Source organism: Oryctolagus cuniculus, chromosome 21 (genome assembly GCF_051225735.1).
Source record: "Oryctolagus cuniculus isolate XC-2025 breed Fujian yellow rabbit chromosome 21, ASM5122573v1, whole genome shotgun sequence".
Classification (NCBI taxonomy): Eukaryota; Metazoa; Chordata; class Mammalia; order Lagomorpha; family Leporidae; genus Oryctolagus; species Oryctolagus cuniculus.
Window position 1 is genome coordinate 26,941,394 of NC_142887.1, and position 22,152 is coordinate 26,963,545.

Here is a 22,152-nt window from a genome sequence, read left to right on the forward strand (position 1 = left end):
CCGGGGCCGCGGCCGCTATAAAAGGGCCGGCGTCCCGGTGCTGCCGCAGTGCCTCCCGCCCCGTCCCGGCCCCGCACCTGCTCCGGCCACGATGAGCTTCGGCGGCGCGGACGCGCTGCTGGGCGCCCCGTTCGCGTCGCTGCACGGGGGCGGCAGCCTGCACTATGCGCTGTCCCGCAAGGGCAGCACGCGCTCGGCGACCGGCTCCTCCAGCGGCTTCCACTCATGGGCTCGGACCTCCGTGAGCTCCGTGTCCGCCTCACCCAGCCGCTTCCGCGGCGCCGGCGCCGCCTCGAGCACTGACTCGCTCGACACGCTGAGCAACGGGCCGGAGGGCTGCGTGGTGGCGGCGGCTGCTGCGCGCAGCGAGAAGGAGCAGCTGCAGGCGCTGAACGACCGCTTCGCCGGCTACATCGACAAGGTGCGGCAGCTCGAGGCGCACAACCGCAGCCTGGAGGGCGAGGCGGCGGCGCTGCGGCAGCAGCAGGCCGGCCGCGCCGCCATGGGCGAGCTGTACGAGCGCGAGGTGCGCGAGATGCGCGGCGCCGTGCTGCGCCTGGGCGCGGCGCGCGGCCAGCTGCGCCTGGAGCAGGAGCACCTGCTGGAGGACATCGCGCACGTGCGCCAGCGCCTCGACGACGAGGCCCGGCAGCGCGAGGAGGCAGAGGCGGCGGCCCGCGCGCTCTCCCGCTTTGCGCAGGAGGCCGAGGCGGCGCGGGCGGAGCTGCAGAAGAAGGCGCAGGCGCTGCAGGAGGAGTGCGGCTACCTGCGGCGCCACCACCAGGAGGAGGTGGGCGAGCTGCTCGGCCAGATCCAGGGCTGCGGCGCCGCGCAGGCGCAGGCGCAGGCCGAGGCGCGCGACGCCCTCAAGTGCGACGTGACGTCGGCTCTGCGCGAGATCCGCGCGCAACTCGAAGGCCACGCGGTGCAGAGCACGCTGCAGTCCGAGGAGTGGTTCCGAGGTGCGCATGCGCGCGGTGGGGTTGGGGGGGCGGTGGCGGGGGCGCCCCCTGCTGACTCAGCAGCGAGCGGCAGGGCGGAGGGACCACGGGGCGCAGCTGCGCCCCTGTGGAGTTGGTCAGCTCCTTGCTTCCCTGTGCAAAGTGCATGCGCCCTAGCTGAATAGCGGGTTCACGCGGGGTTTCTTGTGGAACACCCCCGACTCCGGGCTCCCTTTCGCTTGTCCTCCAGATTCTCGGTCAATTTCGGAGCCCTCTGCTCTGCACCTGAGCTTAGGCAGCCCCTCTCTCCGAGGTCCGTCTCTGCAACCCCAAAGCCGCGCGGGCTTCTGGTCCGCGAGCAGTGGGGGCCCTTTGCCCTGGGAAGCGGCGCTGCCCTCGCCTCTGTCCTGCAGCCTGCCGGGTCCCCTGGGCTACCCCTACCCACTCACCGCTTGACACCCTCTCCTTAATCTGCAGGGCGGGATGAAAGGGGTGGGGCAGTTTTTACAGGCTTTCTTCCCGGGGGGGGGGGGGGGGACCGTTGCCACAGCACTTGCTGCCCTGGGCTGGGCTGGTGGCCTGTGGGCTAGTGGGTCTCCCCTGTCTCCTCCAGGGACGCTGGGAGCCCCTCCAGCGCGTCCTCCTCCCCCAAGTTCAGCGCAGCCCTGAGTCAGCACTGAAGCTGTGCCCAGCAGCTGCAGGGTGACCTTGAGCGACACTCGCCCTCCCTGCTTTCCATTTCTTTTTGGGTTGAAGGAACCCATCTGGGCTTCTTTCACCTTGGGGATGGAGTGGGGTCCTGAAAAACCGCATTGTCCTGTGGAGAGAGGGCACAGGCTAGGCAGTTCTCAGATGCACCTGTGGCCCATGGTAGATGAGACTCCTCGCCCCCCGGACGGTGCCGAGGGCTTGGCCGTCCGTAGCAGGGAGCCCCAGCGCGCCCGGATTGGGATGAACGCCTCTTCCTGTGCCCTTTGTATCTCTGCAGCAGCAGAACTGTGCCCTCCCGGTCTCTGCGGCAAGGCCACTCCCCGAGCAAACCTCTTTGCCCTCTTGGGTTTGCCCTTCACACAGGCAGGCCGTCCCAGGACTCCTGGCCCACCCAGCTGCCTTCCCTCCTTCCTCATCACCAGCAAGACTCGGGCCCTGAACGCCCCTGTCTGGGCATTCAGGAGGTGTAGACCAGTCTCCAGACTCCTCCTGCCCACCCCCACCCACCCCAGGGTCGTCTGGGAAGCAGGAGCCAGGGTGTGGCCACCATGGGCTCAGGGGGCCGCTGTGCCGTCTGGTGGAGGACGGGATGGCAGGCTGGCCCAGGAGCCTCGGCCTCTGCAGTGACCTTGGGCTCTGCAGAAGGGACCCTGGCTACGTGCTGACCTCGCTGCTCAGGGTTTTTATTTATTTATTTATTATTTATTTGGAAGTCAGACTTAGAGAGGGCGAGCTCCCATCTGCTGGCGCACTCCCCAAATGGCTGTAACAGCCAGGGCTGGGCTGAGCCAAAGCCAAGAGCCAGAAGCTTCATCTGCGTCTCCCATGTGAGTGGCAGGGGCCCAAGCACCCAGACTGTCCTCTGCTCCCTTCCCAGGCCGTTAGCAGGGAGCTGGATAGTAAGTAGAGCAGTCGAGACTTGAACCAGCACCTATAGGGGATGCTGGTATTGCAGGCAGTGGCTGTCCCCTGCTCACGACAACACCAGCTCCAGTCCTCCCACTTCTAAAGGCCACGGGCTTCAGCCACAGCGTCCAACCTTGAGCTCAGATTTCAGGCCCCTGGGCCAGGTCTCGCCTGGGAACACCTAGCACCGCCAGCCTCTTGCTGGGGAGCTGGACCAAGCCTAAGGACCAGAGCTGGGGGTTCCTCTGTCCCTGGGGGATTATGAATCCCATGCTGGGAGGAGGAGGAAGAGTCTGACCCTTGAAACCAGAGAGACACTAGGTTTGCAACCCTGCTCTGCTTCTCCCCAGCCTCGGGCAGCAGTCATTTGCTTGTCTCGAAGGATAGGTTGAATTAAGTACCGAGTATGCTATCTGGCACCCAGTAAGTCTTCAACCCTTGTGTGTCACCGTCTCAGTCTGGGCACTGGAACTCCAATCCAGGCCTGTCTGACTCTGTGCTGTGCCCCCTTCTGCCCCAGTGAGGCTGGACCGACTGTCGGAGGCAGCCAAGGTCAACACAGACGCCATGCGCACCGCGCAGGAGGAGATAACGGAGTACCGGCGTCAGCTGCAGGCCAGGACCACAGAGCTGGAGGCTCTGAAAAGCACCAAGGAGTCGCTGGAGAGGCAGCGCTCGGAGCTGGAGGACCGTCACCAGGCCGACATTGCCTCCTACCAGGTGAGCAGGCCGCTCCCTCCGCTGGTTGGGTGACCCTGAACAAGTCACTGCCTCTCTCTGAGCGGAGCTGTTAAGACTGTGCAGGCAGACATACTTCCTGGCTGTGTGACCCCAGGAAGGTCACCTGCCTCTCTGACGCTGAATTCCTTCTCTGCAGCGCCTGCTTTCCAGGGCTGTGCAGGGCCAGGAGCCAGCAAAGTTTAAGGGAGATGAGCGTGAACACGCTGTGGTCTCAGTGGGGCACTGGGTGAACACGACCTGTGGGGCACCTGGGGGAGACCTTGGCAGGTTGCTCCTGTGAAAGACAAATGGTGCAAATAATACATGGCGATTAGAGAAAACTAGGAAATAGAGGGGGAAAGAAAAAAGAGGAGGAAAAAATACAAACCAGACTGGCCCCAGGGAGCCTGGTGTGAGGGGAGGAGTTCAGGTCCTGTGTAACGTGCACCTGTGTGTTATTACCAAGCTCTGACTGGTGGGCACCAGGGAAGTCCTGTGTGTTGGTGGTGGTGGTGGTGGGTGGGGGAGCCACAGCAGACAGGCCGTGCTCTCACTGAGCATTTGCTAAGCTTACAAGATCTGTTAAAAGTTCACTCATTTTCCCACTGACCAGACTGGCCCTAACCGTGGTGGACGTCTGGTGTGTTTCATTCCAGACCTTTCTCCAGGCTGGGATGGTAACACACAGAGGGGCTTTTGCTGCAGATTCTCCAGGCCCACCAGTGAGGGACCCCATGGCTTTGAGCAGGGGAGAGGTTGGCCCCAGTGAGCCACTTGTGGTTTGCATCGCTGGCCCTGGCTTCCCTAGTGCTGAGGGCCAGGCGCCGGCTGGCCTGTGACGTTGTGACTTCTTGTTCCCCCCACCCCCAGGAAGCCATTCAGCAGCTGGACAATGAGCTGAGGAACACCAAGTGGGAGATGGCAGCCCAGCTCCGGGAATACCAAGACCTGCTCAACGTCAAGATGGCCCTGGACATCGAGATCGCTGCTTACAGGTGAGCGGGGCCAGGGGCTCCCAGGGCACCCAGAGGGAGAGAGCCCTTGCGTTCTACAGAGGGTCTAAGCTGGGGTTTTTCAGGCCCCCATTCAGGCAGCCTGTCTATCTTAGAGAGAAGTCACTTTTTAAAAAAAATTGTGGTCAGATACAAATAACATAAAATTGCCCACATTACCGTTTTAATGACTCAGTGGCATTCACGATGTCGTGCAGCCGGCTCTGCCATCCATCCCCAGAACTGTTTCCGTGATCCCAGACGCCACCTCCGTTAACGGTACCTCTCCCTTCTCCCTTCCCCTCAGCCCTGGTGGCCTTCCTGCAGACAAAAAGTCTGGAGTGACTCAGCGGCACGCTGACAGGGACTTAGCAGGTTCAAGCTCCCCCCTCCCCTCTCCAGCGAGCCAGAAGGCTGCTTTTGGAGGTCTCCTCACTCCCCGGACATTTGTGCTCTGGGGAAGCAAGAGACGTGGGGACCACAGGCCCCCGCCGCGGGCTGCTGGGGATGCCGAGCTACCTGTCTGCAAGCCGACCCAGGCGATGCAGGGACTCCGGGGCTGTCCCAGAGCCCTCGGTTCGTGAGAGCTCTGCGGAAGCCAGTCCCCAAGACCGAGTCGACCCAGCTGAGCAGGGCTGACCCCACGAGGATCTGTCCCTCTTGCTGACTGCCGGCTGTCGGCTTTCCCCCCTTGGCTCTGGTCTGTAATCTGGCCACCCCAGTCGCTGGTGTCAGGTAGGAGCTTGGGAGAAAGGCGGATGAGGGCCCTCCCCCAGGCCTGTGCGTTGAGAGCCACAGGTGATTCGTACACCACTCAGCTCGGGAAGCGCTGGTCCGTGGGCTGACCTACGGGCTTCAGTCCTTCCTATTCATTAGGTCACTGAAATAATCCCTGAGGCAGGGCCTCTGCGAGCAAACTGAGGCTGAAAGAGTTTGAGGGGCTTGGCCAAGGTCACTCATGTAACAAGTAGCAAAGCCAGGAGAAGAAACTGCTGCCATCATCCTATTCCTAAAACACAAAGAATGACAACAGAAGGTCAAAGGAGGATCTTGAAATTCAAGTGCAAAAATTCTAGGATCTCTTAAAAAAAAGATTTATGTATTTGGTAAGGCAGAGTTACAGAGAGAGGAAGAGACCATCCATCTGCTAGTTCATTCCTCAAACGGCCATGGCTGGGCCAGGCTGAGGCCAGGAGACTGGAACTCCATCTGGGTCTTCCACATGGGTGCAGGGGCCCAAGCACTGGGGCCATCTTCTGCTTTCCCAGCTCACAGCAGGGAGCTGGATTGGAAGTGGAGCAGCCAGGACTTGAACTGATGCCCATATGGGATGCCAGTGTTGCAGGCAGTGGATTAACCTGCTGTGCTACAATGCTAGTTGGCCCCCTCTAGGATCTCTTAAACCCAAATTTATAAATGCAGAATTATTTGCTTAGGATCCAGCTATCTCCTGAATAACATTTAGTTGAAGGACAATAAATGTAACTTCTGTGGGCCTTTTGTTTTTAAGATTTATTTATTTATTTACCTGAGAGGCAGAGTTACAGTGAGAGAGAGAGAACAGCCTTCCATCCACTGGTTCACTCCCCAAATGGCTGCAATGGTCAGAGCAGGGCCAACTGAAGCCAGGAACCTGGAGCTTCTTCTGGGTCTCCCATGTGAGTACAAGGGCCCAAGCACTTGGGCCTTCCTAGGCCATAGGTAGAGAGCTGGATCAGAAGTGGAGCAGCCGGGACACCAACCGGCACCTATATGGGATGCTGAAGCCCCAGGAGGAGGCTTAGCCTACTATGCCACAGAACTGGCCCCTGTGGGCTGTTTTTCTTGGGGAAGGAGGAGTGTTTTATTTAATAAGTTGCAGGCTTGCTGTATTAAACAGGAGCAGCCTCACTGGGGTATGGTTCTGGGCGGTCCCTGGGATGATTTGCTAAGTGACATTCTCCATTCTCAGAGTGCCCACTGTTCAGTCACATTGCTTCTGTCACTGAGCTTCAGGGTCATCCAGACCCCAAGCCAGGGAATCTGCCTGAGTTAACAATGATGTGTCCCATTATTCATTCCGCAGAAAACTCCTGGAAGGCGAAGAGTGTCGCATTGGCTTTGGCCCCATTCCTTTCTCCCTTCCAGAAGGACTCCCCAAAATCCCTTCCACGTCCACTCACATAAAGGTCAAGAGCGAAGAGAAAGTCAAGATGGTAGAAAAGTCAGAGAAGGAGACGGTGATAGTGGAGGAGCAGACAGAGGAGATCCAGGTCACCGAGGAAGTGACTGAGGAGGAAGAGAAAGAGGCCAAAGAGGAAGAAGGGGGAGAGGAGGAAGAAGCCAAGTCTCCCACAGAAGGAGGGGCTGCATCCCCGGAAGAGGAGGCCAAGTCCCCAGCCGAGGCCAAGTCCCCAGTGAAAGAAGAGGCCAAGTCTCCAGCCGAGGCCAAATCCCCAGCCGAGGCCAAGTCCCCAGCCGAGGCCAAGTCCCCCGAGAAGGCCAAGTCCCCAGTGAAAGAAGAGGCCAAGTCCCCCGAGAAGGCCAAGTCCCCAGTGAAAGAAGAGGCCAAATCTCCAGCCGAGGCCAAGTCCCCCGAGAAAGCCAAGTCCCCAGCCGAGGCCAAGTCCCCCGAGAAGGCCAAGTCCCCAGTGAAGGAGGAGGCCAAGTCCCCTGAGAAGGCCAAGTCCCCAGTTGAAGTCAAATCTCCAGCCGAGGCCAAATCCCCAGCTGAGGCCAAGTCCCCCGAGAAGGCCAAGTCACCAGCCGAAGCCAAATCCCCCGAGAAGGCCAAGTCCCCAGTGAAGGAGGAGGCCAAGTCCCCCGAGAAGGCCAAGTCCCCAGTGAAGGAAGAGGCCAAGTCTCCAGCCGAGGCCAAGTCCCCCGAGAAGGCCAAGTCCCCCGTGAAAGAAGAGGCCAAGTCCCCTGAGAAGGCCAAGTCTCCAGCCGAGGCCAAGTCCCCAGTGAAAGAAGAGGCCAAGTCCCCCGAGAAGGCCAAGTCCCCAGAGAAGGAAGAGGCCAAGTCTCCAGCCGAGGCCAAGTCCCCTGAGAAGGCCAAGTCCCCCGAGAAGGCCAAGTCCCCAGTTGAAGTCAAATCTCCAGCCGAGGCCAAATCCCCCGAGAAGGCCAAGTCCCCAGTGAAAGAAGAGGCCAAGTCCCCCGAGAAGGCCAAGTCTCCAGTGAAGGAGGAGGCCAAGTCCCCCGAGAAGGCCAAGTCTCCAGTGAAGGAAGAGGCCAAGTCCCCTGAGAAGGCCAAGTCCCCAGTGAAGGAGGAGGCCAAGTCCCCCGAGAAGGCCAAGTCCCCAGTGAAGGAGGAGGCCAAGTCCCCTGAGAAGGCCAAGTCCCCAGTGAAGGAGGAGGCCAAGTCCCCCGAGAAGGCCAAGTCCCCTGAGAAGGCCAAGTCCCCAGTGAAGGAGGAGGCCAAGTCCCCCGAGAAGGCCAAGTCCCCAGTGAAGGAGGAGGCCAAGTCCCCCGAGAAGGCCAAGTCCCCAGTGAAGGAGGAGGCCAAGTCCCCAGAGAAGGAGACCCCCAAGAAGGAGGAGGTGAAAGTCAAAGAGCCCCCAAAGAAGGTGGAGGAGACAGCCCCCGCCCCACCGAAAGTGGAGAAGGACAGCAAGAAAGACGAGGCACCCAAGAAGGAGGCCCCAAAGCCTGCTGTAGAAAAGCCCAAAGAATCTACAGCTGAAGCCAAGAAGGACGAGGCTGAAGATAAGAAAAAAGCAGCTCCTGCCAAGATGGAGGGGAAGGAGGAGGCTAAACCCAAAGAGAAGACGGAGGTGGCCAAGAAGGAGCCGGAGGATGCCAAGGCCAAAGAACCCAGCAAACCCACAGAGAAGGAGCCCGAGAAGCCAAAGAAGGAGGAGACCCCCGCAGCCCCGGTGAAGAAGGAAGCCAAGGAGGAGGCCAGGAAGCCCGAGGAGAAACCCAAGACGGAGGCCAAGGCCAAGGAGGATGACAAGGCCCTCTCAAAAGAGCCCAGCAAACCCAAGACGGAGAAGGCAGAGAAATCCTCCAGCACGGACCAGAAAGATAGCAGGCCTCCGGAGAAAGCCACAGAAGACAAGGCCGCCAAGGGGGAGAAATAGAGCGGGAAGAAGGGACGTCCCAGAGCAGCCAAAGACTCGGGGGGAGGGTGGTCCTGGAACTCAAGGGCCGGTGTAAGGAATTTCCCTTCCCTCCTCCCTTTTCTTTATGTAAGAAGAAACTCTGCTTAGACGACGGGCCCTCCTTTGCCAAACAGGAATTTCTGTTAGCGACATGTTAGCGAGAGGGCGCCGACACCCACATCCCAACCCTCCCTAGGCGATGGACAATTATGTTATGATAGCTTATGTAGCCGAATGTGATGTACGCCGAATGCCACACGTAAACACTTGACACAAACTGCCCCACCTCCTTTCCAAATAAGTGCATTTATTTCCTGTATGTACAACTGACTGATGACCGCAGTAACGAACGAGCAGTTAGACATGCATTACGCTTGAGATGTCTTAACCTACTCCCGAATGCCTTCTGTTTTCCAAAACAGTGGTCAAGCCCTCACCCCGAGCTCTCTGTCCTGGAAGAGCTGGAGCAGGTGGGGCTGGGCTGTGGCCACCGAACCAAGCCAGGGCGCACTTTCCACTGGAGTTCACTTTCAATTGCTTCTGTGCAATAAAACCAAGTGCTTATAACATGGAAGTGCTGCTGCCATCTTTCATTCTCTTCCCTTGGGGGCACTGGGGGCTGGGATGGAGAGGGCTCTAGACGTCGCACCTAAGATGGCGAGGGACTAAGTGACCTTCAGAGTGTGCTTGTGGGTCTGGGACCAGATGCATGGCCTCTCTGGTGCTGTTTCCTGGACCCAAACCGTGTGCCAGACAAAATGGCAGGTGCTTTAATGTTAGGATCTGCGGACAGGTGGCCAGTCGTGTGGGGGTCCATGGACTGCCTTCATCATCACCAATCACCTGGCGGCCTTAGAAACCTGCACACTGCTTGGCCCCACCCTGGGCCACTGAATCACAATCTGAGGTTGGCTTGCCCAGCTCTGTGCAGATGGTGGCACACACTGAGGTATGGGAAGAGGTGTGGTCCGAGATTCTGCAGTCTGTTGATGGGATCCTGCATGTCCACTTCTGTAAGGAGGGAGGGGCCTGCTGGGTGAGGGGCCGTCGTCCGCTAACTCACCTGTGCTGAAGACTTGACTGGGAACAGTCTGGTTGCTGGGCTGACCCGCAGTGTGCGTCACTGAAGTCTACTGTGAAAGCTGGGGTCGTCATGTAGGTTTCCATGGGGTCTTTGCTGTGAGACCCTGTGCAGATTCCAACCTGAGGACTGTCACAATACCTTGTTCTGTTTGCTTAGCACCTCTCAGGGGAACTCCCCAGGAGGTGGTTCTCAAGGAGCCCTAATTTCCCTGTACCTCTGGTTCAGTGGTGATTGGTCCAAGAACAGCCACTTGACACCAGCTGAACCAATGAGAGCCCTCTCTTGGGATTTTCAACTTGGGACCAGAGTAGCTGGCCATCCTCTGGCTGTGGAAGGCAGGATGTGGGCAGCCACGTCTTCAGCCTTGTGGAGAAGCCAGCCTGACCCTGGGTTTGGTGTATGACCAGAGGTGGGACACCTCAAGAGCCATGGGAGATTTCAGGTATCTTCATCCTTTGTTGCCCATTCCTGCGGCAGTCAATCCCCCTCTTTGCCAAAGCTCCTTGGGGGTGACGGTGCTGTCCATCGCAACCAGAGTTCTGAATAGAAAAGCAACTGAGGGGCTGGTGCTGTGGCGTAGCAGGTAAAGCCGCCACCTGTGGTGCCGGCATCCCACATGGGTGCTGGTTTGAGACCTGGCTGCTCCACTTCCAATCCAGCTCTCTGCTATGGCCTGGGAAAGCAGTAGAAGGTGGTCCAGGTCCTTGGGCCCCTGCACCTGTGTGGGAGACCCGGAAGAAGCTCTTGGCTCCTGGCTTCGGATCAGTGCAGCTCCGGCCATTGCAGCCATCTGGGGAGTGAACTAGCAGATGGAAGACCTCTCCTTCTCTGTGTAACTCTGAATTTTGAATAAATAAATCTTAAAAAAAAAAAAAAAGGTGAAAGGGCTGGTGACCATGCTACAGGCCAAGTGGTGCTGTCCTGGGGAGTGGGCAAGTGCCTCCCCAAAGTTCTGCCATGGTCAACTCCTCAGGATAGGATCGGGTATCAGACTGCCCCTTCAGGGTCCTGCTGTCTCAGCAGTTACTGTATGTATACATGTGTAGCTCTCTGCTGGCCTCATTCCCAGCCCCTCCAATCAGAACTTGCCAGTGTTTCTGCCCACCAACTCCCTCCTACCTAATTCATAAAGCTCCCGCCAAGACAGGCGGTCAGGAGGCAGGCTGGGGTCACTTCTGCCCTTGACCGGCAATAACAGCCGGCCTCCTATCGGAGACGGACACTGCAGACTCCAATGGTGAGCACCGAGCAGTGGGGCTACCTTGTTCTGTAACTGGTCCACATCTCGCCTTCGGCAAATGTTTCCCCTTTGTCACAAGGTCTGAATTTTTTAAACTTTTATTTGTATTTATTTGAAAGGCAAAGTGACAGGCAGACAGATACAAAAAGAGTGGGATCTTGAACCTACTGGTTCACTCCCCAGATGGCCAGAACAGCTGAGGCTGGGCCAATGCCAAGAACCGTGAACTCAATCCAAGTCTCCTGGGTTGGTGGCAGGGGCCCGAGAACTGGAGCCATCATCTGCTGGCCCCCAGGGTGCACACGAACAGGAAGCTGGATCAGCAGCCACGGTGGACTAACCTAGGCACTCCAACATGGGATGTGGGCGTCCCAATCAGTGGCTTAACCTGCTGCACTACCACATCTGCCTCTGCATATGTTTTAAATTAGTTTATTTGGAGACTCAGAGAGACAGAGACAGAGCTCCCCAAATGCCTGCAATGGCCAGCGCCAGGTCAAGGCTGGAAGCTGGGAAGTCAATCCAGATCTCCCATGTGGAGAGCCATCGCTCAGTGTCTCACAGGGTGCACTTCAGCAGGGAGCTGGAATCAGGAAGTGGATCTGGGAGTCAAGCCGGGGCACTCAAATGTGGGATAGAGGGGCTGGTGCTGTGGCGCAGCGGGTTAATGCCCTGGCCTGAAGAGCCAGCATCCCATATGGGCACTGGTTCAAGACCCGGCTGTTCCACTTCCGATCCAGCTCTCTGCTATGGCCTGAGAAAACAGTAGAAGATGGCCCAAGTCCTTGGGCCTCTGCACCGGTGTGGGAGACCTGGAAGAAGCTCCTGGCTCCTGGCTTGGGATTGGTGCAGCTCCGGCTGTTGTGGCCAACTGGGGAGTGAACCAGCAGATGGAAGACCTCTCTCTCTCTGTGTAACTCTGACTTTTGAATAAATAAATCTTAAAAAAAAAAATGTGGAATGCAAGCATCCCGAGCACTGGCTTAACCACCAGCCCAAATGCCCACCCCAGTCTGAATTTTTAAAAGAGTGCCAAGAGGGTTAGGATGGTCACATTTAAACAAACACATCTTTAAATGCCATTGGCTCTTCGTCCAAATTACCAAACACACATAAGGACTCCAGGGAAATATAAGCAGTAATTTTCCGAGCATCTCTGCCTGGAGAAATGAACTCTGCCCTGAGAAATTGGACAGACCTTCCCCACACCGAATACACACACAGGTCCCAGCTACAGTATCTGAGTATCAAGCTGGGATCTGGGACTCAGGAAATCCCCATGTATCTTATCTGAAAAAAGTTACAGCTGATGGTTATACCACCTTACTTATTATAAATAAGTACCTTTCTAAGATAACCACGTTTTTATATGAATTCTCTTCCATCCACATGAGTGTTTTCCAGGGTAGGTATTCTGATGATTCTGTCTCTCCCTCTCTCATCTGTAACTCTTTCTGACTTATGTAAAAAAAAATAATAAACTACACTTTGGCTAAGCATTTTAAGCATTTAGAAAAAATACATAAATATTCTAAAAGGAGAGTTAAGAGATCTTCCATCTACTGGTTCACTCCTCAAATGCCCACCATGGCTGGCGCTGGGCCTGGCTGAAGCCAGCAGCCAGGAGCTTCATCTGGGTCTCCCATGTGGGTGGCAGGAACCCAAGCACTTGAACCATCACTGCTGCCTCCCAGGTGTGCATTATCAAGAAGCTGGACTCAGGAGCAGAGCCGGGACTCAAATCCAGACATCTGATATGGAAGTGAGGTGTCCCAGGCATTGTCTTAACCACTATGCTGAACTCCTATCACCCCAACCCTGGCTAAGCATGTAGCTCAGTAACGTGAGCACTCTGGAACCCGCATGTCTCAGAATAGAGGACCTCGGACAAGGCCCCACACCACAGCCTGGATTAAAAGTTGGGGCTGTCTAGGGGGCCAGTGCTGACGTAGTAGGTAAAGCTGCTGCCTGCGACACCAGCATCACATATGGGCATTGGTTCTAGTCCTGGTTGCTGCTCCACTTGTGATCCAGCTCCCTGCTAATGCACCTTGGCAAAAGCAGCCAATGACCCAAGTGCTTGGGCCCCTGCACTCACATGGGAGAAGCTCCTGGTTCCTGGCTTCAGACTAGCCCATCTCTGGCTGTTGTGGCCATTTGGGGGCATGAGCTGGCATATGGAAGACCTCTCCCTCTCTCTCTCCCTCTCTGTAACTCTTTGAAATAAATTGGAGGAGAAAAGAGAAAAAAGAAAGGAAGTTGGGCCTGTCTGACCAGAGCCCAGCTCGTCCTTACTCTGCCCTCCTGCTTCTGTTCTCCAAGAGAACACAGTACACGGTCACCCCAAACCTGACGCCGACGGCGTTCGTGTGCCAGGAGCCCCAGCCCCCCTCGACGGGATCATTCTCATTCTCACGGTGGTCCCAAGTGGCACAGGCAGGGCAGGAGGGTCTGACCCAGCTGCCTCTGCGTTTTTGCCCTAAGTGAGCGTGTTCCCAAAGAGCTGGCTGCTACTGACCAGGAGGGGCTTTAGCCACCTTCAGACAAAACCGTCCTCTCTCTGGGGGAACACACTTTCGGAAAAACCCAGAGTCAGGTTGCTAAGGACTTGTCTGTCAGACACCAGAGGCCCGGGGGACACGGACAACTGTGGAAAGCAGCTATTTTAGGAATGTGCCCCTCCTGCTGGCCAGCTGTTGGCTCCACAGATAGTGCTGAGTTGATGAAAAACATCCTTCACCCCCCCACCCCCAGTGGAACTGTTTCAGAAGAGGGAAGATGGGTCTGCAGTAATAAACAACTCAATCCCAGCGGCCCCACACCAAGTGAGCAATCTTTCCCTGCTCATCATGGTCACGCAAGAACCAGACTCATCAGGACCATCCAGACCATCGCAAACTCACTAAGGCAGGGCAGAGGGAATGTGACAAACCACGTGTGGGTTCCTAAAACTTCTACCTGGAAGCGAGGAAGGTCTCTCCTGGCAACATCTGACTGGCGAGGAAGGTCTCTCCTGGCAACATCTGGCCAAAGTCATCCACAGTCACACTAACAGCTGAGGGGGTGGGCTGAGCAGTCGTCCTCCTCCAAATGCCCAGAGCGGGCAAAGTCCCGGGAACTGCGCACTGACAACTCCACAGCCATGTTCCAGAAAATTCTCACCTGGGGGCCAGCGCTGTGGCGCAGAGGGTTAAGCCGCTGTCGGCAGTGCCAGCATCCCATGTGGGTGCTGGTTCAATCCCGGCTGCTCTGCTTCCGATCCAGATCCCTGCTAGTGCACCTGCAAAGGCAGTGCAAGATGGCCCAACTGCTTGGGCCCTTGCACCCATGTGCAAGGAGGAAGCTCCTGACTCCTGGCTTCATAAACCAGTGGATGGATGGTATCTCTCTCTCTCTCTCTCTCTCTTCATCTCTCTGTGTAACTCTTTCAAAAAAAAATCCTTAAAAAAAAAGAAAATATCTTTTTTTTTTTTTTTTGACAGGCAGAGTGGACAGTGAGAGAGACAGAAAGAAAGGTCTTCCTTTGCCGTTGGTTCACCCTCCAATGGCCGCTGCGGCCGACGCACTGCGCTGATCCGATGGCAGGAGCCAGGTACTTCTCCTGGTCTCCCATGGGGTGCAGGGCCCAAGCACTTGGGCCATCCTCCACTGCACTCCCTGGCCACAGCAGAGAGCTGGCCTGGAAGAGGGGCAACCGGGACAGAATCCGGCGCCCTGACTGGGACTAGAACCCGGTGTGCCGGCGCCGCAAGGCGGAGGATTAGCCTATTGAGCCACGGTGCCGGCCAAAAGAAAATCTCTTAAGTGAAAATGAAGTTGTAACATATGAAAACTTATGCTATGAAGATAAAGCATTGCTTAGAGGGAAATCTATAGCTGCAAATGCCTACATTTTTAAAGCAAGAAACAGAAACCCCACTTGTGGAGTGGGCATTGAGGCTCAGCAGGTGAATCTGCCACTTGAGATGCCCACATCCTAATCAAAGTGGCTGGAATCACATCCCCGCTCTGCCTCTGCTTCCTGATAATGCACCTGGGAGGCAGCAGATGATGGGACAAGTACTTCTGTTCCTGCCACTCACGTGGGAAGATCAGTTGGAGTTTCTACCTCCTGGCTTTGACCTGCCCAGCCCTAGCCACTGCAGGCATCTGGCGAGTGAACCAATGGATGGAAGATGTCTCTCTCTATCTCCTTCTCTTTGTCACTCAGCCTTTTAAATAAATGAATAAATACATTTTGAAAAGATAATGGAAAAAGAAGTGCAGGGGCCGGCATTGTGGCACAGTGGGTTAATGCCCTGGTCTGAAGCACCAGCATTCCATACAGCTGTGTGGGAGACCGGGAAGAAGCTCCTGACTTCAGATCAGCACAGCCCCAGATGTTGTGGCCAACTGGGAAGTGAACCATGGGATGGAAGACCTCTCTGTCTCTACCTCTCTCTCTGCTCCTCCTCTCTCTGTGTAACTCTTTCAAATAAATAAATAAATATTAAAAAAAGAAGTGCAAAATTAAACCTAAGCATGTTAATAAAATAGAGAATAGAAAAATGATAGAGAAAATCAATGAAGCAAAGAGTTGTTTGTTTGGAAGATCAACAAAACCAGCAAACTTTCAGCTAACTAAAAACTAAGGCAAGAAGACTCAAATTACTAAAATCAAAAATGAAAGAGAATGGGGCCGGCGCTGTGGTGTAGCAGGTTAAAGCCCTGGTCTGAAGCACCGACATCCCATATGGGCACCAGTTTGAGTCCTGGCTGCTCCTCTTCTGATCCAGCTGTTTGCTACGGCCTGGGAAAGCAGTAGAAGATGCCCAAGTCCTTGGGCCCTTGCACCCATGTGGGAGACCTGGAAGAGGCTCCTGGATCCTGACTTTGGATCGGCTCAGCTCAGCTGCTGCAGCCATCTGGGGAGTGAACCAGAGGATGGAAGACCTCTCTCTCTCTGTCTGTCTCTATCTCTCTCATTGACTCTTTCAAATAGATAAAAATAAATCTTAAAAAAAAGAGAGAAGGGCCGGCGCCGCGGCTCACTAGGCTAATCCTCCGCCTAGCGGCGCCGGCACACCGGGTTCTAGTCCCGGTCGGGGCGCCGGATTCTGTCCCGGTTGCCCCTCTTCCAGGCCAGCTCTCTGCTGTGGCCAGGGAGTGCAGTGGAGGATGGCCCAGGTGCTTGGGCCCTGCACCCCATGGGAGACCAGGAGAAGTACCTGGCTCCTGCCATCGGATCAGCGCGGTGCGCCGGCTGCAGCGCACCAGCCGCGGCGGCCATTGGAGGGTGAACCAACGGCAAAGGAAGACCTTTCTCTCTGTCTCTCTCTCTCACTGTCCACTCTGCCTGTCCAAAAAAAAAAAAAAAAAAAAAAAGAGAGAGAGAGAGAAGGCATTAACAGCAACTTTACAGAAATTAAAAGGATTATAGGAGAATATTGGGAACAATTTTATGGCTACAGATTAGGTAATTCAGATTAAATGGGCAAATTCCCCAAAAGATACAAACTACTAAAACTGACTCAAGAAGAAAAAGAAAATCTGAACAGATCTAACGTGAAGAGAGTACACCAGTAATTTATTTTTAGACTTATTTACTTGAAGACAGAGAGTGAGGGAGAGGCAGAGCGAGATACATCATTCCTCTGCTGGTTTACTCCCCCAAACAGCCAGGTCTGGACCAGGCTGGAGCCAGGAGCCAGGAACATGGGTGTCAGTGTCCCAGCTACTTGAGCCTTCACCTGCTGCCGTCCAGGCGCGTCAGCAGGAAGCTGGACAGGAAGTGCAGCGGCCTGGCAGGTGGGGCACAGCAGCACTCGGATATCATGATGGCATCGCAAGAGTGGCTCAACCCTCGTGCCACAATGCCTGCCCCACATTAGTAATTCAAAACCACCCACAAAGAAAAGCTCAGGCCCAGATGGCTTCGCTGGTAAATTCCCCTAAGTATTTAGAGGAGATTTATATCAGTCCTTTTCAAACTCTTCCAAAAAATAGGAGAGGAAGGCCTCTTCTATGAGGCCTGTCTGTTACCCTAATGCCAAAGAAATATCAGAAAAAAATATTTCCAAGATGACTACACACTAATATTTCTTGTGAATATAGATGCCAAAATTCTCAACAAGGGAAAGTGTTCAGCCTAGTGCTTCAGCCATAGGTTGGGACGCCTGCATCCCCTATCAGACTGCCTGCTTCCTGCCACCTGGGAGACAACAGGTAATGGCTCAATTACTCAGGTCCCTGCCACCCAGGTAGGGGGACCTAGAATGAGTTTCCAACTTCTGGCCAAGGTAGGCATTTGGGAGTGAATCAACAGGTGGGAGCTCTCTGTCTCTCAAAATAAATTTCATCGCCAAAGCAATCAGACATGAAAAGGAAATAAACGGGATCAAAACTGGAAAGGAGGCCAGTGCCATGGCTCAATAGGCTAATCCTCCACCTGTGGCGCTGGCACACCGGGTTCTAGTCCCGGTCGGGGCGCCAGATTCTGTCCCGGTTGCTCCTCTTCTAGTCCCTCTCTTTGCTGTGGCCCGGGAGTGCAGTGGAGGATGGCCCAGGTCCTTGGGCCCTGCACCCGTGGGAGACCAGAGAAGCACCTGGCTCCTGCCATCGGATCAGTGCGGTGCGCCGGCTGCAGCGCGCCAGCCGCAGCGCGCCAGCCACAGCAGCCATTGGGGGGTGAACCAACAGAAAAAGGAAGACCTTTCTCTCTGTCTCTCTCTCACTTTCCACTCTGCCTGTCAAAAAAAAAAAAAAAAAAAAAAAAACTGGAAAGAAAAAGCAAAACTATACGTATTTGTAGATAACAAGATCTAGAAAATCCAAAAAAAGGCACAACATATTTTAAGTTTTATTTATTTACTTGAAAGACAGACTGACAGAGAGCAGAGAGAGAGAGTGAGCCAGGCAGGCCAAAACCAGGAGCCAGGACTCAATTGAAATCTCCCACGTAGGTGGCAGAAGCCCAAGTACTCGAATCTTCATCTACCAGGTGCACATAAATGAGTTGTCGCCCAGGGTGTGCGTTAATTTCCTTTTCAATCGTTCACTGCTGGTGAGCAGACATATAGTTGTTCTTTGTGTGTGGATCTTGTGCAGTGCTTCTGAATTCATTTATGCCTGCCAGCAGGAAGCTAGAATTGGGAGAGGAGCTAGGACGAACTCAGAAACTCCAATATGGGATGCTCAGGTCCCAACCAGCCATCTTAACTGCTGCACCAAACACCTTCCCCGAATTTGTGTTAATTCATCAAGTGTGGTATACATATATATATAGTTTTAATTCATCAAGTCTTAGGTATATAGGAACCTAATATAGGCCATGTGATGGCAAGAAGGGACCAGGCCAGCGCAAGCCGGGCTTCTAGGCCCTGGAGCCCTCCAGCAGGGAAACGGCTCAGGCAGGGAAGCCCTTCCTCATGCAAATGGCTCCTTCTGACCTGGGGGTCAGAAGGAGGCATCTCTTCCCATTACTGAGTAGTACTAGATTCTGGGCACTAATACGAGAGTACTTCAAAGAGTTCACGGAGGGTGGGTGTTGTGCAGTGGGGTAAGCCACTGCTCGAGACGCCCGCATTCCTTAGGAGTGCTGGCTCAAGTCCCGGCTGCTCTGCTTCAGATCAAGCTTCCTACCAATGCACCTGGGATGCCAATGATGGCTCAAGTCCTTGGGTTCCTGCCACCCACGTGGGAGACGCAGACCGAGTTCTGGGCTCCTGGGTTTGGCTTGGTTCAGCTCCTGGCTGTTGCAGGCATTTGAGGAGTGAACCAGTAGATGGAGGATCTCTTTCATATAAATAAATGGAAAATGGAATTACAAGATAAGCTTATTTGGGTATACAGATGAGGGGTCTTCAGAAAGTTCACAGATAATGTGTATTATGTGAGGTTAGTTCCCTGTGAGGAGGGTTCTAGTGTTGTTTTTTTCTTTTTCTTTTTCTTTTTTTTTTTAGATTTTATTTTAAAGGAAGTGCTGAGAGAGAGAGAGAAAGAGGAGAGACTTCCTATCCACTGGTTCACTCCTCGGATGACCACAACAGCCAGGGCTGGGGATAGGTCCAAGCCAGGCTGAACCAGGAGCCCAGAACTCCATCCAGGTCTCCCACATTAAGTAGCAGGAATCCAAGCATCTGCTGCTGCTTTCCCAGGTGCATGAACAGGGAACCAGATCAGAAGAGGAGCAACCAGGACTGGAACCAGCAGCCAGATGGGAGGCCAGCATTGCAGGCGGTAGCTTTACTGGCTGTGCCACAATGCCTGTCCGTGGGTTCCATTGTTATTCCCAGTTGTAGGTGAGGACCCCTGAGTCTTGGTGTGAGTCAAGCCCTGGGTTGGTGCTCATGGAGCTGTCAGGATGGGATGAGGGCCCAGACGGATCTGTCAGACACCAAGAGCAACTTCCTGACTACTGTGCCACTCTGGCTGCTTCGTGCTCCTGAAGTGAGTGAATGTCCCAGTAAGACCACCAGCTGGCATCTCCGCTGAGCCTGAGGCTACTGTGAAAAGGAAAGCCTTGGAGGCCCCCAGCCCTGCACTGGACTCGAGCCCAGGGAGGGCAGTGCGGGACGTGTGAGCACGGACAAGTCATTTCATGGTGAGAATGAAGGCAACATGTACCCAGGGCAGCTGGTCATAATTAAATAGGACACTACACATGAAGTCATGATTAGCTCAAGTCTCGACCCAAAATAGATGTCTAGTGCCTGTTCTCATGAGAGTGAAAGACCCATGGAGAGGACGGACTTGGGGCAAAATAGACACAGATAGCTTTCCTATGGGAGTCTGGCAGCTCTGGGCCGTCCCGGTCCCATGGATAAGGCTTTGCTGACCAGCAAGAGCAACCTTAAGATAAGAAGGGTCTTTTGGATTTGGTGAAAAAATAATTAGGAAAGGGGAAGCTGGGAAGAAAATAAGGGAGAGAACTAGAGAACTGGAGGGCAACCCTTAAGTCAGGTGGGCGCGGATATGTGGTGCAGTGCTTAATGCATTCCTTGGGACACCTGCCTACCATATGGGAGGCCTTGGGTGGCGTCTTGGATACTCTACGTCTGATCTGGATTCCTGCTAATGCACATCCTAAGAGGCAGCAGATGATGGTTAAAGTGAGTGGGCTCCTGGCCGGCGCCACGGCTCACTAGGCTAATCCTCCGCCTTGGCGGTGCTGGCACACCGGGTTCTAGTCCCAGTCGGGGCGCCGGATTCTGTCCCGGTTGCCCCTCTTCCAGGCCAGCTCTCTGCTGTGGCCAGGGAGTGCAGTGGAAGATGGCCCAAGTCCTTGGGCCCTGCACCCCATGGGAGACCAGGATAAGCACCTGGCTCCTGCCATCGGATCAGCGCGGTGTGCCAGCCGCGGTGGCCATTGGTGGGTGAACCAACGGCAAAGGAAGACCTTTCTCTCTGTCTCTCTCTCTCACTGTCCACTCTGTCAAAAAAAAAAAAAAAAAAAGTTTAAAAAAAAAAGTGAGTGGGCTCCTGCCACACACATGGGAGACTGGTTGGAGTTCTAGGATCCTGGCTTTGGTCTATCCCAGCACTGGCTATTAGTTAAACAGTAGACAGAAGTTCTCTGTTGTTCTTTCAAATAAAAGAGAGATTAAAAGGCCAGGTTCTAGGACAAAAAGGTATTGCAGGGGCTGGCTCTGTGGCACAGTGGGTTAAAGCCTGCAGTGCCAGCATCCTGTATGTATACTGATTCAAGTCCTGGCCGCTCCACTTCTGATCCAGCTCCCAGCTACTGTGCCTGGGAAAGCAGTGGAAGATGGCCCAAATGCCAGGGCCCCTGTAACCTACTTGGGAGATCCAGAGGAAGCTCCTGGCTCCTGGCTTCAGATCAGCCCAGCTCCAGTCGCTGTGGCCATTTGGGGAGTGACCCACTAGATGAAAGACATCTCTCTATCTCTACCTCTCTAATTCTTTCAAATAAATATTTTTAAAAAAAATATTTCAGTCTGGGGTATGTCCCAGATATAACTTGCAAAAAGGCTCTGGGCTGGCGCCGTGGCTCAATAGGCTAATCCTCCGCCTGCGGCACTGGCACACCGGGTTCTAGTCCTGGTTGCCTCTTCCAGTCCAGCTCTCTGCTGTGGCCCGGGAGTGCAGTGGAGGATGGCGCAAGTCCTTGGGCCCTGCACCCGCATGGGAGACCAGGAGAAGCACCTGGCTCCTGGCTTCGGATCAGCGCGGTATGCCGGCCGCAGCGCGCCAGCCGCAGCAGCCACTGGGGGGTGAACCAACGGTAAAAGGAAGACCTTTCTCTCGCTCTCTCACTGTCCACTCTGCCTGTCCAAAAAAAAAAAAAAAAAAGCTCTGGACAGTTCCAGCAGGGAAGAATATTTCAGGTCCTTCCAAACCAGGCCCCTCCCCCCGACTCTGTCCATCCTAGGCTGGGACAACTATGAAGTAGTTACAGGGGCTGGACTGTCCCAGGCTTCTCACGTATTTTAAGACCCTTCTCTATAAGGCCAAGTGACTTCTTTTGTGCCGCCTGCTCCCTTTGAAAAGGGTCAGCCCTCCCTAGAGAGTGACAGGCTGCACCACCCCCTGCCTGGGAAGCACTCACAAAGCCTCTCTGCAGCGTTGTCTCTGCTTCCATCTCAAGATGCACTTTTGTGTTGACTCAGTTTGGCCACCTTCCAGCCAAGAACAGACGTGGAGGCTGCAATGCAGGGGCCATTAAAGGAACTATTTTTAGGCTCTACTTTAACCTCATTCAGCACAAGCAGTGAGATACAAGACCAGACCTGAGGGTGGCCAGACCAAGGGGGTGGCGTCTGGGACAAAGTCTCAGGCACGTAGGTCAGGGAAAAGACAAGGATACCTCCCTATGTGGAGAGAAAGATGCTCCCAGAGGCTCGTGCTGCTGTCTGGGGTGCAGAAGACAGGAGAAGGGGAGCTCCTCACGGGGAACCGGCCTTCCTGCATCACGTGAGGAGTCCACAAGAAAAATGAGGGGCGGGAAGAAAGTACAGCGACTTCCAAAAAGAGACTAGGGCAAACTGCACCTGGGGAGCTTGTTAAAAATACACTTCCTTGGCGGGTGTTTGGCCTAACAGTTAGGACGCCCACGTCCTACATTGGAGTGCCTGCTCCCTGCTAATGCAGCCCTGGGAGGCAGTGACGGCAGCCCAAGGGCATGGGTTCCTATCATTCACATGTGAAACCTGAATGGGGTTCCCAGACCCCAGCTCCTATCCTAGCTGGGGGTGCAGGTATCTAGGGAGTATACCAGTAAATGGGAATTTGTTTCTCTCAGAGAGAATAAAATTAAAAAAATTAAAATACACTTCCTTGGTCTACCTCAGATCAACTCAGCCAGCATATTTGGAGCAGGCTTGGGAATTCATTGCTAGGCAGCTCCCATGATGGGCGGGCTAGCACACACGCCCTCTGGCTGGGGAATACCCACCTCTGGAATTGAAGCGGCTGACTCAGGCTGAGGTGAGGCCAGGATAGGTCGGGAGTGGTGCTGCCTTGCTTTTCATGGGGC

General features: G+C 54.8%; 1 protein-coding gene across 1 annotated transcript; it reads left to right on the plus strand.

Annotated features, from left to right (window-relative positions):
- The first annotated feature begins 27 nt into the window (after positions 1-27).
- NEFH (neurofilament heavy chain) lies at positions 28-8,929 on the plus strand. Its single transcript, XM_051826477.3, has 4 exons — positions 28-962; positions 3,079-3,278; positions 4,149-4,273; positions 6,336-8,929. The coding sequence occupies exons 1-4, from the start codon at positions 92-94 to the stop codon at positions 8,332-8,334; spliced, it is 3,195 nt and encodes a 1,064-aa protein (XP_051682437.2). The 5' UTR covers positions 28-91; the 3' UTR covers positions 8,335-8,929.
- The last annotated feature ends 13,223 nt before the right edge of the window (positions 8,930-22,152 follow it).